The 17,291-nt window shown below is 35.3% G+C and overlaps 1 protein-coding gene across 1 annotated transcript; it reads left to right on the forward strand.

The window, feature by feature from the left end:
- Positions 1 to 3,975: 3,975 nt before the first annotated feature.
- Positions 3,976 to 16,045, forward strand: LOC136799407 (nucleolar MIF4G domain-containing protein 1-like; the record flags this gene model as incomplete). Its single annotated transcript, XM_067056121.1, is given in 14 exon segments — positions 3,976 to 4,040; positions 4,658 to 4,826; positions 5,078 to 5,148; positions 5,388 to 5,516; positions 7,709 to 7,836; positions 8,549 to 8,642; positions 9,599 to 9,695; positions 10,181 to 10,311; positions 10,585 to 10,650; positions 11,058 to 11,245; positions 11,762 to 11,857; positions 12,308 to 12,376; positions 14,657 to 14,883; positions 15,767 to 16,045. Coding segments are annotated over 14 exon segments (1,723 nt in total), but the record flags the coding sequence as incomplete, so codon positions are not given.
- Positions 16,046 to 17,291: the final 1,246 nt, after the last annotated feature.

The raw sequence follows: 17,291 nt of genomic DNA on the forward strand, positions 1-17,291 counted from the left end.
TGCGTGCGCATGCGCAGGGTAAGAAAATCGGGCTTTTTTGTCGATTTAGCAGAATTGAAAATGTAAACACAAAGTGCACACGGCACTTCATTATCAGAAAATTAGCCTATAATCGGTTAGTTAGCTGATGGATAGTAAATTTATTCATATTTCTGTTTCCAAAATTGAATGTTATATCAGTTTGTGAAAAAGATTCTTTTGGCTTTGGGCAATGAAGTAATGGTGAAAAATAGACGCGACTATTTATATTTCGTCAGAAATCGAGGTTTTTATCGATTTTCGGCTAAATAGCCTATATAAAATAGTCTAAATAGCCTATGATAGGCTAATTTGAAGGTGTTCTTGACTGTCAAGGGGATATTCCTTTTTGGACCTACCTCCGGGTACCCCGGTGGAGGTCCTTTAAATTAACCCATGTCCGTTCGTTCGTTCGTTCGTCCGTTCGTCCGTTCGTCCGTTCGTCCGTTCGTCCGTTCGTCCGTTCGTCTGTTGCCAGCATTTCTCGGGATTGGCTCATTAGTTTTTTCTGATTTTTTGCACAATGATGCAAAATGGAAATGCCCAATATGTGACGAGCCCGATTTTCGGAAAAGTTTTTTTCCGGCCGAAAATGCCGGAAATATCCTGGATAAACTGGTTTTTTGGCACTTTCTCGAGATTTTATCATTAGTCTTTTCTGATTTTTTGCTCAAAGATGCGTATTAACAATGCCCAAAACATGGCCGAGTCCGATTTTTGAGAAATTTTTTTTTTCGCCCGAAAATGCCGGAAATATGCCGGAAATTGCCGTTTTTCTGGATTTTCATTGGACTTTTTCCTTATAATTGGTTGTTTTTTCATTCAAAAATATTATTAATAGCAATGCCCACCATCAAGCATGTTTCAATTTTCAAGAAAATTGATTTTTGAAGCCGGAACTATTCAAAAAACGCCGGAACAACCTAGCCTAGAAATCTAAGCTAGTTTGATTCAGTCACTTGGATAAATCTGATGGTTAAGTTGTGACTGAATAACTAGCTTAGGGACAGTAAACTCGGTAGCTTATCAACTGACAACAACGACAATTCAAATTTCGCGGCGAGGGATAACGTAAACTCACATAATTTGCATAATTATTCGTCGTTGAATTAATTCCGTTTCATATCAAAAATATACACACAGAACATAATATCAAAACATTATTTAGAATTTTTTTATTTTGTCTTTTTTCTATCTTCTGATTGGCTCTTATTGTAAGATTAGATAAACAAACTCTCCGTCTTACAGTTTATGCGCTCCTTTTTTAAAATATAAAATGAAATTCTATTGTAAAGTGTACCGATGGAGAGTGAAGGAAAAATTTGTTCATTTTTTTCAAAAAGTTATGCTCGTGTTTTGTGGAAAAGACAACAAGAGACAAAATCGTTTCTTGAGTGATAATTTTGTGATTTGACATAAAAGTATTTTGTAGATTTTACGATTTTTACAAAGCTCATCATAAAATTAACCTTCAACAAAATAAATAAAAATTACTTTAGACTAGCAGGCTAAAATACCGTATACAAAACAATGTAATCAATCCCCCCCAAAAAAAAACATTTTCTTGAGTCTTGAATTCGTATAGCTGTCACTGAAAATAAGCACCGACAATTTTATGTTCTTCGAAAACGAAAGATGTCATTGTCTGTAAAATCTAACCTGATAACAGATTGTGTATTTTCTGGCCCAGTACGCTGAAGCTCTAAAGACGTGGGCAAAAATATACAATCTGAAGAATATGGTTGCGCGTCTGTACGCGGACCGCGTAGAAATTTATTTAAGAGGAACGGGTCCGAGTGTAATATCGGCAGGAAAGGGTGTCATGGCCGACAACTTTTGGGTCGGGAGATATGTCAAGTTCTCTCAAAGCAAATTCAGAACTTTTTTGGAAAAGAAGCAAGCAAAACATTATTGTATTTCACAACAGGTTCTTTAATGGATGAATATGCTCAAAAAAGAATCTTTTTTGCTTTAAATTGATCACACAAGAGAAAACAAAGTATAATAACATCATACACAAATATCACTTAAAAAGAGAGAAAAATCATAAACAAACATCTTTATGTTATTAGTAGAAGAAAACTGAAGCTATAGAAAATGAATACAAACCATTACTGAATACTTTTATGAAGTTTATAAAGACCAAAAACTTGAGTTTTAAAACAATAACAAACATCCATTTTCACCTTCCGCCTCCATTTTGAAACCTTTCCACTCGCAAAGCATTGTGGGACAGAATTTTAATTCCTATCTATAAAACGCACTTTTCATGGAGCGCCATTTTAATTTTTAAGTTTTCGGCACGAGACAAAAAGTTGACTCAAATTTTTTGTAGAGATAGGGCCATTTTCCTCAGATGTTAGTTTTCAGCGATCTTTAGAGCATAAGCGTGTCGCGTAGAAAACTCCACAGCTGCTATCAGGTTAGTAAAATCGAGCATAAAGTCTCAAATTCATAAAACAACAAGAATTTGCCACAACCAGTCAAAAACCAAGAACGGTCTATCATCTATATCCATTACAGTATAATACAATATCATGTCATGCAATCCAATCAGAATACAGAACTACAGCATAGGATCTGTACAAGTACTCTCTCTTATATATTGCCACATACGATAGACAATGTTCAATCACAAATCTTTACTTTATTATTTGCCATTCTGGAAACAAGCAACTTTTGCTGTCTTTACGACGAATAGCATTCTTTTTTCTTCATCAGTTCAATTCTTCCCAAAAACAAGAGAACCACTATCAGGTCGGGATCAGGTCTTGAAAACTTTTTCTGATACAGTATTCCAAATATTTCTCTCAGCTCTCTCATGGTAATAGTCTCACATCATAATATAATCGAAGAAAGATCTTGCATTCAATGAGTCCCATCCTCTTCTACTCGTTTTCTGATAAAATAATTATAAACTTCTATCGCTCACGAAAACTCCCGATTTTTTACCACGTGACCCACTCTGACCAATCAGAAGCTCACCGAATCCTGCGCCCATATTATGAACGCGCCCTTTCCCTGAGCCAGTATTCCAAGGCAAACTTAAAATCCGTAAATATAAAAAATCTTTAAAGCGCCGAAAAACGCTATATTGCCATAAGCCGTGTGTCCATAGCCTTGTGAATACGGGCTTAGTTAACTAGGCTAGGAACAACCCGGAGCTGTACTTTATATTTTTTTATGAAATTTTGCACACTGATGCAAAATGACAATACCTAAAAAGTGACGGAGCCCGATTTTCGAAAAAAACATTTTTTCCGGCCGAAAATGCCGGGAAAATGCCGGGAAAACCGGGTTTTTTGACATTTTCTCGAAATTTTCATCCTTATTTTTCTCTGATTTTTTGCAGAATGATTCATATTTGCAATGCTCAAAACATGACCGAGTTCGATTTTTGAGAAAATGTTTTTTCCGGCCAAAAAAGCCGGAAATTTCCGTTTTTGCAGATTTTCATTGGATTTTTTCGTTTCATGTCTTCGTTTTTTTCAAACAAAAACATCATTTATAAGAATGTCCACGATTAAGCATGGTTCAATTTTCAATGAAACTGATTTTGGTACAGGAACTTTCTAAAAATCGCCAGAACAGCCGAGAATCGCTGGATTCCATGAATTTCTCGAGTTGTTCTCGTATTATTCTGCATTTTCATACTTATTGTTGTCATTTTTCAATTATCTTATTACATCAATCTTTAGGTAGGTCCATTCAGCATGTAGCTTGTTAATTATAAACTTTTACAGTGCTTCTTCCCAAGTGGTATATTTTTCTCTCAAATCTTTTTTCAGTGTCGAAAGTGACCAGCAGACTAAAGACGATTTTTAACTCTGATAAATATGATAAATAATAAAAATTGTCCCTCTTCTAAGGATTACATGACGATGATGATGAGAATGAAGACGATGAAAATATGAGTGGCGGTGAATTCAGCGAAGAAGAATTTGAACAAGGAGAAGATTCGGAGGAAGGAGAAAATTTTGAAAAGGAACAAGACGGAGAGAGCGATGGTGAAGACAATTCTTGTAAGTTCTTAATGCATTTTTTTAATAATTCAACCCTTCTTTCTAGGGGAAATATTGCTGTTTTACAAGTTTCACCTAATCATCTGTTGCCAGACTTTTAAAGCTAGGTGTAGATACCTAAGTAAATAGGAGAAAAGGGGCTCCATTAAATTTTGTTGGAGTTCAACGTCACTTTAGAATTTTTTTTTATGCAAGGTAACATTCGCTGCTAAAGATCCGAATTCTCTATTTTAAGTCCTGGTCTTTGAAGAATAGTATTGTGGCGAATAAAAGGAAGTTAAACAATTTGGGGTCATCCTCTAGCTATCGAGGGGACCTCTGAGACCACTTCACTCATTCAACCAGGGTTTTTCTACTAGAGAAGTTCTCTTTTCCAAGCCCTCTTCCTTCGCGAGCTCCCCTTTCCCAGTCTTCGATTATTTTTTTCTCGCCCTATCTCTCGCCATATTCAGAGGTCTGAGCTCGAGGGCTTGAGCCCCACTCTATTGATGTCTATTCATCTTTCAGTTCATTAACATCTTGTTGTCTCAGTCCCAGTCTTTCTTTGCATTATTTAGCACTGATTAGTTTACTAACCTCACAGTATAATAACCATCGCCGACAAAATTATCTTTTAGCAAAACAAAGCACTAAAGAAAAAAAGGCAGTCGAAAAACCTGTCACAACTGCAGTCAGTGGAGGAAAATACATTCCACCAGCGTTAAGGAAATTACAATCGAAAGGAGAGGACGAAGAAAAAGTCAAAATCGAACGTCTAAAGAAACAATTGAAAGGTCTTTTGAACAGGTGAAATTATTTTCTATTCGAATTTTGTCAAATGACATTTGAATTTATTAATTTCCAATCTAGTAAACGAAGATTTGCTCAAAATCAGCTGCTATAGTAGAATGATAAATTTCCTGTCCATATTCAAGATAATAAGATACATCCATATTAACGAAGGCAAAAACACAGCATTTCACAGCCTTAAGTAAAGTTGATCCGATTTCTTGTTAATTTACTCCGTCTATATTTAATAACTTCTTTATCCATTTCAGAGTGAGCGAGTCAACCTTGCCAGGTATCACCAGTGAAATCGCTCTACTGTATGAAAAGAATAGTCGATATAGTGAGTGTTATACCAAACGATTTATTTGCAAATTGTAATAACTAATTACCCAGTTTGCCCCTCCCTGTTAATCTCTCCTGTCTTTTTAAATACCCTTTCTTGAAGAATATATTTACTCCTTAAATGAACCGCCACCACAGTCCAATGCCTTACATTTTGCGTGCAGGGTCATAAATCGTCTCACAGTCAATAATGAGTGAATCGAAAAATATAGGACAATCATTCTTTTTATATTTTAGCGATGAATGAATTAATGTTTCAAGCTATATGTGACTCGTGTGTGGCGGAGGCGTTGACGCCCCACCGCCTGATGATCCAACTCATGGTTATCGTCGCATCTCTTCATAAAACTTCCCAATGCGAAATTGGTAAACTATGTGGTTCTATTTTGTTTTCCTGTCACAAGATTTCTCAGTAACAGAAAAGTTTCATTTTTGGACCTACCTCGGAGGTCCTATAAATTAACCGATGTCCGTCCGTCCGTCTGTTACCAGCTTTTCTCAGGATTGGCTCATTAGTTTTTTCTGATTTTTGGCACAATGATGCAAAATGGCAATGCCCAAAATGTGACGGAGCCCGATTTTCGAAAAAAAAAATTTTCCGGCTGATAATGCCGGAAATATGCCGGAAAAACCGTTTTTTTGGTATGTTCTGGAAAAAGTATCATTAGTCTTTTCCGATTTTTGAGAAAACAATTTTTCCGGCCGAAAATGCAGATAATATGCCGTTTTTCTGGATTTTCATTGGACTTTTTCCTTATGATTGGTTGTTTTTTCATTCAAAAACATTATTAATAGCAATGCACACCCTCAAGCATGTTTCAATTTTCAGTTAAATTGATTTTTGAAGCCGTAACTATTTAAAAATCGCCGGAAAGACAGTATTTCTTGAATTTCTCGAGCTGCACTTTATATTTTTTTATGAAATTTTGCACACTGATGCAAAATGACAATACCTAAAATGTGACGGATTTTTTTCCGGCCGAAAATGCCGGAAATATGCCGGAAAAACCGGTTTTTTGACATTTTTTCGAATTTTCATCCTTAGTTTTTTCTGATTTTTTGCAGAAAGATGCGTATTCGCAATGCTCAAAACATGAACGAGTTCTATTTTTTGAGAAATTTTTTTTTCCGGCCGAAAATGCCGGAAACTGCCGTTTTTGCAGATTTTCATTGGATTTTTTCGTTTTTTGTTTTTGTTTTTTCAAACATATACATTATTTATAAGAATGTCCACGATTAAGCATGGTTAAATTTTCAATGAAACTGATTTTGGTACAGGAACTTTCTAAAAATTGCCAGAACAGCCGAGAATCGCCGGATTTCTTGAATTTCTCGAGTTGTTCTTGTATTATTCTGCATTTTTCAATTGTCTTATTACATCAATCTTCAGGTAGGTCCATTCAGCATTTAGCTTCTTTATTATCATATCGTAGCATAATCTGTGTCTGCTTTGCTGATAAATCCCCGTGGAAAAGCCTATGTTATTTTGTATATGTATTTATATTCAGATCAATTGCCTCGCTTATTTTCTTTACGGTACGGTGTCTAGTATTTTAAGTCAGTTGATATTCCTTAAAGAAGTCAAAAAATTTGTCATACGGCTTGATTTTCTGCCATTTCTGATTGTGTCAGGGGGTGGGCAAGTAGTTAATACATGACACCTATGACACTTAGTACCGTGGTGGGTCCTTTTCTGAAATTTGCACCAGTATATTAACTGTCAAAGGGGGTGGTGTTAAGACAATTTTAAAACTCAAAAAGTGTATTAATTGCAACTAACTGTAAAGCTAAAATTTGATAGCTCTTTCTCTAGAGCTCAACACCAAGCTGCATCAAGCCAGATCAAACCCAAGTTTTTATGTCTTATCTCAGCATCACATTTTGTAAACATCCGATTCCTTTCAATCAAACGTTCGATTTAATTCAGACGCTTGATTAAATTAAAAACGTTCGAAAGTGATGTAAGCTAATCTCGATCGGGAGAAAAAAAAAAAAGCAAGATGGCAGAAAGAAAAAATTTGACATGTTTGAGGTCAATTCTGTTTGCATCTGATTGCATGAAGAGCTCTTTAAAATTATTATTTGGTACTTCCTATAAAACTAAAACTAAGCAACAATGCAACTGGAAAACCTTTTTCTGCTTACTCAAAATCTAAAAATTTTAACTGTCTGGCAAGTCTTACAAAAACTTAATTTAAATTTTCTAATGACATAAATCTGTGACATAAGTAGTCTCAAATCAGTTAAAACTCCTTGTATTGCATCAAATTAACGGGAAAATACACGGTGGACCTGCATGGGACGTTTTGTCGGCCGCTGCAGACTCACTTTGGGGGTGGTGTATATATTTAATGGGTCAAAAACAGTTAATGCAGAGTTTTAAGTGTCAAGGGGTGGTGGTCCTTTTGAAAAATTTCAAAAAGCAGTTAATACACATGTTGTGTTTTAACTGCTTGCCCCCTTATTGTGTAGGAACATTTTGCCATACATATTGCCTTCAATTTGTTTAGGGATGTTTAAAGTTGATTTCACGTTCTTATTTTTTCTTCCTCGTTCAGGTTCATATTTCTTACAAATGCTGGTGGAGAAGTTTAACACACTTCACAAAGTGGACGAAATGGAATACAATTTGGATAAGAAATGTGCCAATGTTTTGTATCTCATCTTGACGCTTTATAATTTGAAGGTATGACTGTTTTTTATGCCTGTTATCCTTATCTTAGATCATTGAGACACAAGAAAGGGATTCATTCTGGTTCAAGATTATCAAGCTTAAATACTTTAAATCTCGTTTCATAATCGGATTTATTTTCGCAAACCGATGTTTTTAGAAATTCCGCGTGGATCTTTTGAACCAAATGAACCAAATATTATTTGATAGTGGTGACCCTGAAAGCTGTCACACTTTATAGTGTATTGTTAAAAAGTTTAAAGTTTAATTTTAAGTTTGGCAGTAAATAACTCGTCATGCTTTAGTCCTAGTAAGCTCAGACCCAATGTCCATATTTTTGTGACGTAAGCGTCGAAAGGTTTTTGTTAAAAAGTTAAAAAAGGAGCTTCAATCTCAGGAAGCTGCCTCTCATATTCCATTCGCATTGATAACCCACTTCTATGATTTTTTTAATTGGGGGAGTTACCGAGAAGGGGAGTATCAGACTCTTCCTTGCACTAGGATACATTTTAGTTTATAAGGGTCATCATCATCATTTAACACATTCCCTACCGTTTGCTTATCCCGTATTTTTAAGCAAAAGAAAGAACAAATTTCTTTCCTAAACCGCCATCCAAGCACAAACCTTCAGAAATTCTTTTTCAAATTCTGCTTTGAGAAGCTTGCCTACTTTCTATATTTTAAACAAGAACAAAACATAAGTAAAATTTTTCTTATTTGTTTTCAGGTCGTGGAATCGCTGTTGATTTATGATATTGTCCGAAGGTTGATGTCTCGCTTCAATGAACAAGATATTGAACTCATCCTAATGATCCTTAAAAGTAGGTTTACTGAACTGTGAAATCCCAGAAACAGACTTTTTGTGAATTCGAGTACTCTAAGGTTCCAAATAAACGCCCCTCCCCCGCTTGTTTATTTTTTAAAAAATTTCCAACCCCCCCGGACCTTATTAGGACCCCCCCGTTTATTAATCTCTAAGAATATTTTCAGCTGTCAAAGAGAAGGCCCCTTATTTTGCTCTAAATAGCCTGATTTTAGCCTATTTTACCTTATTTTTAGGTTTCAGAAGTACAATTTCCAACCCCCCCGGCAATTAGGTCCCCCCGTTTATTAAAATCAAGAAAACTTTCCAACCCCCCCCCGTTTATTCGAACCCCCCCCCCCCCGTTTATTTGGAACTTAAAAGTAGGTTTTTATCCCTGCGGAATCGAGATTGTTTTGGGATTTCTTTAATCAAAACTTGATTTCTTCTTAAACCTTGGTAATTTTTGGGACGGTTACCGTTTGAAATCAAACCTTGTTCATCCGTTTCACTTTCTTTTTCACTCGGAAACTTAGCAAGCTTGTAACAAAATTACGGACGGGTTTTTTCCAGAAATTTATATACTGGGGGTAAAAGCAAGTGAAGATCCTATTCCCTGAGCTGTTGCATGTTTTTTCTTTTCTAAGCATTGCACTTATAAGCATATCAGATATGGCAAAAATTTAAGCAAATACTAAGCATTACTTGAGCCTACGAAAACGGTTTTCGGAATTTTCCTAAAATTTTGCTTGGGATAAAAGCATCCTTATAAGCATTTTTCAGCCTTGTCAAGCACTTATGCTTAACCCATTGAGTGCCGCTGACATCACATGGGTATACGCGCATTTGGAATCATAAAATATTTGAACATTTGAAGTTCCGGAGTGGTGACACTTAAGGGGTTAGTAAATAGATCTTAAAGCATCCATTTCGAGCTATAATGCAAAAATATCGTATTTCTTTTCGTTCGAACAGCTTGTGGTCCAGACATGCGTAAAGACGATCCATTTGCGTTGAAAGAAATCATTTTGGCCATCCAAGCAAAATCTATGGCTTCTGAAGCTGAAGACCAGTAAGTGATTGTAACTTATAACACGATAACAAACTGGTCGAGTCTACCTTTTTTTTCAAAAAGCATTCCATTTTGGCTTTATGAGCTTCGGTTAGGTTCTTATTTTTCTTATAATGGCTGCCTTCATCAATTAGAATCAACATAGAAGAGGTCAAATTGCTCTCAGTATATTGAGTCTTTTGCTGTTAAGCATGTAAATTCTGAAACAGTAAAATCGAATTTTACCTTGGCTCATTCCACGATTTCCCAAATTACAGTCACTTGTTATTATATGATTTCATGTATCAAGGAATGAAGAACTAACTTACAATTGCTGAACGTAGGAATTGTAAGTGAGTTCTTCATTCCTTGATATCTTGCTCGATTTTTTTTTCGAATTTTCTTGATTCTATTTATTTCACTGTATAATTTGATGTAGGAACTCTCTATCTTATAAACCTTCTTGTTTTACAGGGGTTATAAAATACTATTTTCTTATTTCTCAGATCACGCGTGAAGTTTATGTTGGAAACGATCAACGCTTTAAAGAATAATAATATGCGGAAAGTGCCCCAGTATGACCCGACCCTCATCGAAGATGGACGAAAAATATATAAAGCTGTCACACGTGGTAGAGGTATGATCACTGTGCTCGATGTGATACAACACAATTATGATTATTTATCTTCTGTAATTCCATGCTTTTTCAACACGGTAGCTATGAATCCTCCAAATCAGCCACCTCCAATACGCATATTTGAACGCAGAAGTTTAGGAAACTTTTTTCATTTTTTTCACTTTTTGGATTACATCTTCAAGTGAAAAGAATTTACTACATCCTAAATTTTTTGTTTGATTGATTGATTGATTGATTGATTGATTGATTGATAATTTCTATTTTACTCCGCAGAAACGATGAACAGTGGAAGTCAACTGAAAGTTTCTTTAGAAGATTTATTAAACGCTCGTGATAAAGGTATCTTTTAACATCTTCTAAATTCGAGGAAATTTAACCCAGATCTCTTGAACTTTAAAAGGCGAATTTATGTGTGTGTATTTTTCTGTGACGGAGACGGTTAGTTTCTGATTTTTCTAGATCATGACCAACTGAGGACGATGGTAAACAAGCATTTATACCGTCCTTGATTTTACGGGTTAGAACTTCGGGTTATTCCAAATCGCTTCATTCACTCCACCCGCCGTCCTTAAAAGTGCAAATACATGAACTCGCTAATGTTGGTTTTAAGTTAGTTGTCTAGAATAGTTCTTGAACGCATCTTAAGCACACTTCCATCAGCTTAAATATCTCTAATATTTACTTCATTTTTATCTAACTCATAAGATCTGACTGGATTAAAAACACTCCGTTCCTCTACTCTATAGGTAAATGGTGGGTGGTAGGTTCTGCTTGGGCAGGGCGTGGGCCCAATAAAACGCCCGAAGAAAAGTCGGCGAACGAAGGCGGAATTCAAGTACCAGATGCAAGCGCGAAATTGTTGGAGAAAGCGAGGAAACAACGGATGAACACGGAGTTGAGAAAGAACATCTTTTGTATTCTTATGACCAGTGAGGTTTGTACTCAAGAGAATAATAGACCCTCTTTAATGCATAGCAAGAAAGTATCCCCGATTCGTTTATACTCCTCTTGTTTCCGTCTGCTTCGAGCTTCCACTTTGAATAAGGCTTTCACCCCCAGTAAGTTTGAGATTTGAGATAGTTTACTGTACCTGTATTAATGAAAGGTTTTTTGACTTTGTTACTTGTCACCGTCAAAAATTTTGCTTTATGTTTAGCTGTATTCTTCGCGTAAATTATCTCAGCTGGATATTCATTAAAAAGACTTTTTCAGTGATTCGAGCTTTTTTTATTCGAACCTTTCGTTGATTGGAACTAATTTTCAGTTCCTGTCTAGGGGAAACCCTCGTAATTTCCTTCCTATACTTCGAACCTCTCTGTAATTCGAACAAATTAGACTACAAATCATCCATAAATTTTTCGTGAAGAGGCCAGTCAATTTCTCTAAGATTTGTGGCACCATTTATTTTGACACTCTTCAATTTTTTGTCCTATTTTCCTTCTCTCCTCAGGACTACTTAGATGCGTTTGAGAAGTTACAGAAGTTAAGTTTAAAAGAAAAACAAGCGAGGGAAATCATCCACGTTGTCCTCGACTGTTGTCTACAGGTTTGCTTTTTTATTTTATTTTTTATTTTCAAAATCTGCTTTTGAAAATCGTATCCTTACAGTGCAGTTCGATATGGCTGAAAGGGTACCCTTTCAGTGCATTTTCTCTTGATTTACCCAACCCTTATAGTGCACTATATTACTCGGCTTTAAATCCGCGTGAAAGAAGAAGCTTGGGAAATTTTCTGTTTCAAAGAAAAAATGAGAAAATTATTCTTGTCAGCTGTAATTATCAGACAATAGAAACTTTTTCAAACAACCGAGAAGTAAAAACCTTTCTTTTTAACAATTATTTTGAATTTGTTATAAAATTCGACCCTTGCAGTGCAATCTCACAGAAACACACCATCACAGCCTCAAGCGCGGCACATGACGTAGGTCAGATCATATGAGTGCCCCCCCCCCCGGGACTTGTTATAATCGAAATTCATTGATTTTTTCTGGTTACAGGAGAAAACTTACAATCCATTCTACGCTCATCTGGCCGATCAGTTTTGTGGACATTCGCATAGCAATAAGGTAAGACCACTACATGATTTTTATTGAGTACACATTCAGAGTTGAGATTTGGCTTTAACCTTACCTTACCTGATAAATACGAGACCTCGGGCTCAAATCTCAGAAATTACTAAAGTTTGTTCCAAATAAATTGGCAGTCCACACATTTTGACACATTGCTCTTGAAGGAGAAAAGATAATCTTAAGCGGGTGATTTTCGGAAATGAAGATGAAAAAATGCTAGCTGATTTCAAATACTTAAGGGCTAGTGGATTTTTCATAATTGCTGTGTTTAAAATGTGTTTTCTGACTGATGTAACCAACAAAACTATGGCATGTTATACATTTTCTGTTAGACAAACTATTCCTGAATCTGAAAATTCAAAAATTGCATTGAAAAAATTTGATGAAGAAGAAAATGAAGACTTTTGCGAGGAAGAGTATTTCAACTTTGAAGAGCTTAGTTTCGGCGAAGAAAAAACATTTTGAAAATATTTTCGCAGTAGATGGTGTATCTTTTACCGAACAATGCTTCTTTGTCTCGAAATCTTAAAAATAGTGGTTTTTCATCAATTTTTCATCTGGATTTTGCTTAAAAAAACAGTCATAACTTTTGACACATCTTTTTAGAAAAATTTTCCGCAAAATTTAAAATAGTTCAATTCTTTGCGGAAAGTTTGAAAAAAGTTCGAAACAAAAAGGTTAATTACCCATTAAAACTTAGCACTTTTTATAAAAGAAAGTGATGCAGCATATTATTAACGTCTTTTTAAAGTTCATAACGTCATTTTTGCAATTAAGTTCTTAATTACTCTTAAGGGGTTTGATTAAAAAGCAATTTATAAAGGCAATTCTTTGTTAAAAGTGTTAAAGAATCTAAAACATAACTTTTATGTTAAGATACTAAAATCAATTTTCTGACTATGGTCAGAGCCCTTAAGGTGTACAAACTCTCGCGAGCAGCTACTTTCGCGATTTTTGGGAAAGTAAATGCTTTTGAAAATTCTGGAAAGGGTCATTCGCGAACATTAATGCTTGCGAATTTTTTTGACAAAATAGACAATCTGTAACTTAAAATGAAATATAAGATCTATGCGCTTTTTAGCTTGTTATTAAAGCCACATAAGTCAAAGGACAATGTTTCGAACCAATTCAAAAAGAATTTTGTGATAATTTTAATTTTCATGTCTTGATTTGCGAAAGTTCATGCACTCGAAAAAGATTTTTCGTCGAATTCGTGAAAGTAGAGGTCGTAAATTTTGCGATTTTCCATCTCACGAAAGTTTGTTTTCAGAGCTTTCAGAACGTTATCTTTAAACGTTACAGCCTTCCAAAATGTTTCTATTTTTCGCATTTTTGGCTATTTTAGCCATTGTTAGCCCACTTTGAAGTGCTGTAACTTTTGATCCAAAAAGGATAAATAAAGAATCTGAGGACATTATTTGACATCAGCGAAGTTCAAAGTTTCAAATGTGAAATAAATTTTTGGTCTCAAGTAGAAAAAAATTCATTTTTTTAATCTTCATTTTCGAAATTTTTGAAAAAAGTCATTAAAAAATTATCCACCTTAAGAGGTATTACTTTTAATTATATCCTCTTTTCTTCAAGAGCAATATATCAAAATGTGCGGACTGTTGATTTATTTGGAATAGACTTTAATCGAAAAATAATTTTAAGCCCCTCTCAAGCAAAGAAGGTAAATTTAAAAAAATAAGAGCAGCTGAAACTGAACCAAAATCCACTTTAGTTTGTAAGCTTAGTAAGTTAACTTTTCTACGCCAAATTATAACTTTATTCTCTTACTTTCCGTTGTCGAATTGTCTTTCTGTCGGTAAAAAAAGCTCTTGGATACCTTGGTGATTTGGCTGAAATTGGCATTTTCATAAATAACGTCACGAACATCACTTGCCTCGTATTCAAACATTTACCATGGTTATTATGTCCCTTGAGAAAAAAATGATTTTTTTAATGAATAGAAAGTAGTTTTAATAAAAGCTGCTGGGAGTTAATCACCATTACAACAATTTCAGAACGAGGCAAGTGATGTTCGTGACGTAATTTATGAACAGGATTCTGTCATTCAATTAGTCAACTAGTCAATATAACAAATGATCAAAAAATATTCTTGTTCTTAAAGTTTTGAAGCGAGACATAATAACAAATCGAAGGACTATCCATGAGTGGATCCAAAATTTAGCATCCATGTTTCTTTTTTCTACATTCGCAAATTCACATTAGCTCCCTTGGGGTACACTACAACCGGCTTCTGTACTCCCTTTTTATTATCACGTTTATTTTTAGATCACCCTGCAATATTCACTTTGGGATCGTTTTAAGACGCTATCCACATTATCGAAACACACATGTAACAATATGGCTCACCTGATGTCGCACTTGGTCGCTTCGAATTCATTAACGTTGGGCGTTCTCAAAGTTGTCAGCTTCGGAATGCTGGACAAACAGTCGATTCGATTTTTCACGAATTTCTTCAAAATTTTACTTCTTCAATATCCAGAAAGCTCTATAAAGTAAGATCTCTTGTTTTGAGAAAATAACATAGTATTAGTTGTCTACATTAAACATAGAGTCTACTACTGCTATTATCTGATATTCCGATGGCGGATTGGCGGCTGCCCACGCTAAAGCTCTAAAGGGAGCGGGCCAATTTCCCATCGGAGAGGAATGATAGTCGGCCTTTGATGTGCCGCATCCTCAGTCGGGTTCAACAGTCCTTGCCCGTAAACCTAGAAATATTTCGGTTGGACCCGCCAATCCCCGAAAATGAGGGCTGGGTTACCAGATCTCCCGCTGCAAAATTCTTGACGCGGTCTCGCAAAATTCCGTTATGTAAACCTTCCAGATGTTTAAAATTTTCCCGACCTTCAGAGCTTTAGCGTGTCGGATGAAAATTTCACCATCTGGATGCCAGATAACTACTGCTACTACCCCGTCTGAACCTTGCTTTCTGATAATTTTTGATGACGCCGAGTCCAGTGAAGTAAACTTGATCGCGCCATCCGGTCTATCAAAAGAGCCTTAATTTGGCCCCGGGCTATATTCAACCACAAGGTTTACATATAATTTTTGCACTAGGAAAATTCTATTACTTATAGTTCCATTTGGCTTAAATCCGATAATCATATGTGGTGATAATGATTAGTGGTAAATAATTACTCCGATTTTATGAAGTTATAGTAGAGTATCCAAAACAAGAACCTCTATAACTCGAATGTTACCTTACTAACTCCGAACGAATTTTGTGGCATCAGTTATTAAACTCTTGTTAACTCGAATTTGTTATAAATGCTACTGCGCCTTCGAGTTATGGAGATTTCACTTCAGAAAGTATTTCTCATATCAGAGTCTGACCAAACATTTTTATCGCTATTTTTCATTTCCATGAATTTTCAGATCAGCATTCATGAAGATTGCATCGAACACAAAATTAGCATCACTTCGAGAGGGTATAAAAATCTTTTTACGTAGTTTCATAGCTCCACGTAAAGATGAAGACACGAATATAGCGATGAAAGATCGCAAAATGAATGAACTTATAGATTTAGTTGAATCAGCGCTGGATGGGAGAGAATATATACCTTTATGAGAATTTTAAGAATTTTAGATATCGTATTTATATCTTTTATTTTTCGGAAATAAAGAAGACAAGATGTTTGTGTATCAAAGTATCAATCATATTTTGTCTTATCCTATTTATTTTCGTGTCAAATTTGTTGCCACTCGATTTATTCACAGTTTTGTCAGGATGTCCCAAATTATTACCTGTCTTCTACATCAGAGGTAATACGTTTACTGTTTATTTTCAAGCTCGTATACGGTACAACCCAATAATTTTCTACACTTTACTTCGGGGCACGATTCACTTAGACAATAACCAAAATCTTCTCCGTTTGTCCCTGACCCAATGAAGTCTTTTTGCACTGTGCACTTGATATAAAAGCTGTTAATCAGGGTGTAACCCAATTCTACACCTGACGTGCTTTACCCTTATCATGGAGGTAATAAAAATATAGATGGAGATACCGCTCCTTCTATTGTATTGTATTGTTGATAGGAAACTGATGCTTTGTTGCTTTGGGAAAAAGCCATTAATTTTGCTTTCGCTCATGGGAATACTTGAGTCGAAGAGAATTTGAATAAAATCATGCTATATTTTTAATTTGTTCATTGTGTGATGACAGTTTTGTTTATAAAACATAAGAAAACCTTGCAAGAATAAGCACAGAACATCGAATTTGAAATGTTCGCTGCTCAGGCAATCCTCGGCAAATTTTGTCAATTTTTACATATTTACTAATGCCAATCTTTCAACTATATTCTATCAAAATTTTGAGGCAGCTGCTATTTTAGATCTATAGATATTTATAGCAAAGAACCTTCCACAAACAAAGAATTCGCAAAATTTGAAGAAGTTTTCCTCTCGAAAGTTTCCCGATAAAATAAAAACTTCTTTTAAAACTATAAAGAAATTATTACTCGAAAAAAATTTGCATTTTACCTAAAAATACGAGGTTTCGTTGGACAGAATAACTTTACTTTAGTTCTCATAATCTATGGCTTGACAGATTTTTGCTATCAAGGATTGGTAATGAAAGGAGGCCGATTTGAAAGAAATTTCTAAAGAGTTTTTTTACTTCTTTGGCAGAAAAGTTGTTACTCCATCTAACTTTTATTACCTCTATGCCCTTATTTTAAGAACGTTTGTCAGGCTGAATCATGAAATTTTACACCATCCATAAATCAGTCGGTACAACTACATGGAAAATGCAACTATTGCCTTAACGGGAAGGTGGAAAACTTCCCGAAATGGCCAGACTTTCCAAATCGGGAAGTTCACTAGTTTCCCGATCGGGAAAGCGGCCTCTGAGCACTTCGGAAATGCCTGTGGAAAGTTTAAAACCTTCCCTCATGTAAAAGA

This window comes from Clytia hemisphaerica, unplaced genomic scaffold (assembly GCF_902728285.1).
Source record: "Clytia hemisphaerica strain Z4C2 unplaced genomic scaffold, Clytia hemisphaerica genome assembly, whole genome shotgun sequence".
Taxonomy (NCBI): domain Eukaryota; kingdom Metazoa; phylum Cnidaria; class Hydrozoa; order Leptothecata; family Clytiidae; genus Clytia; species Clytia hemisphaerica.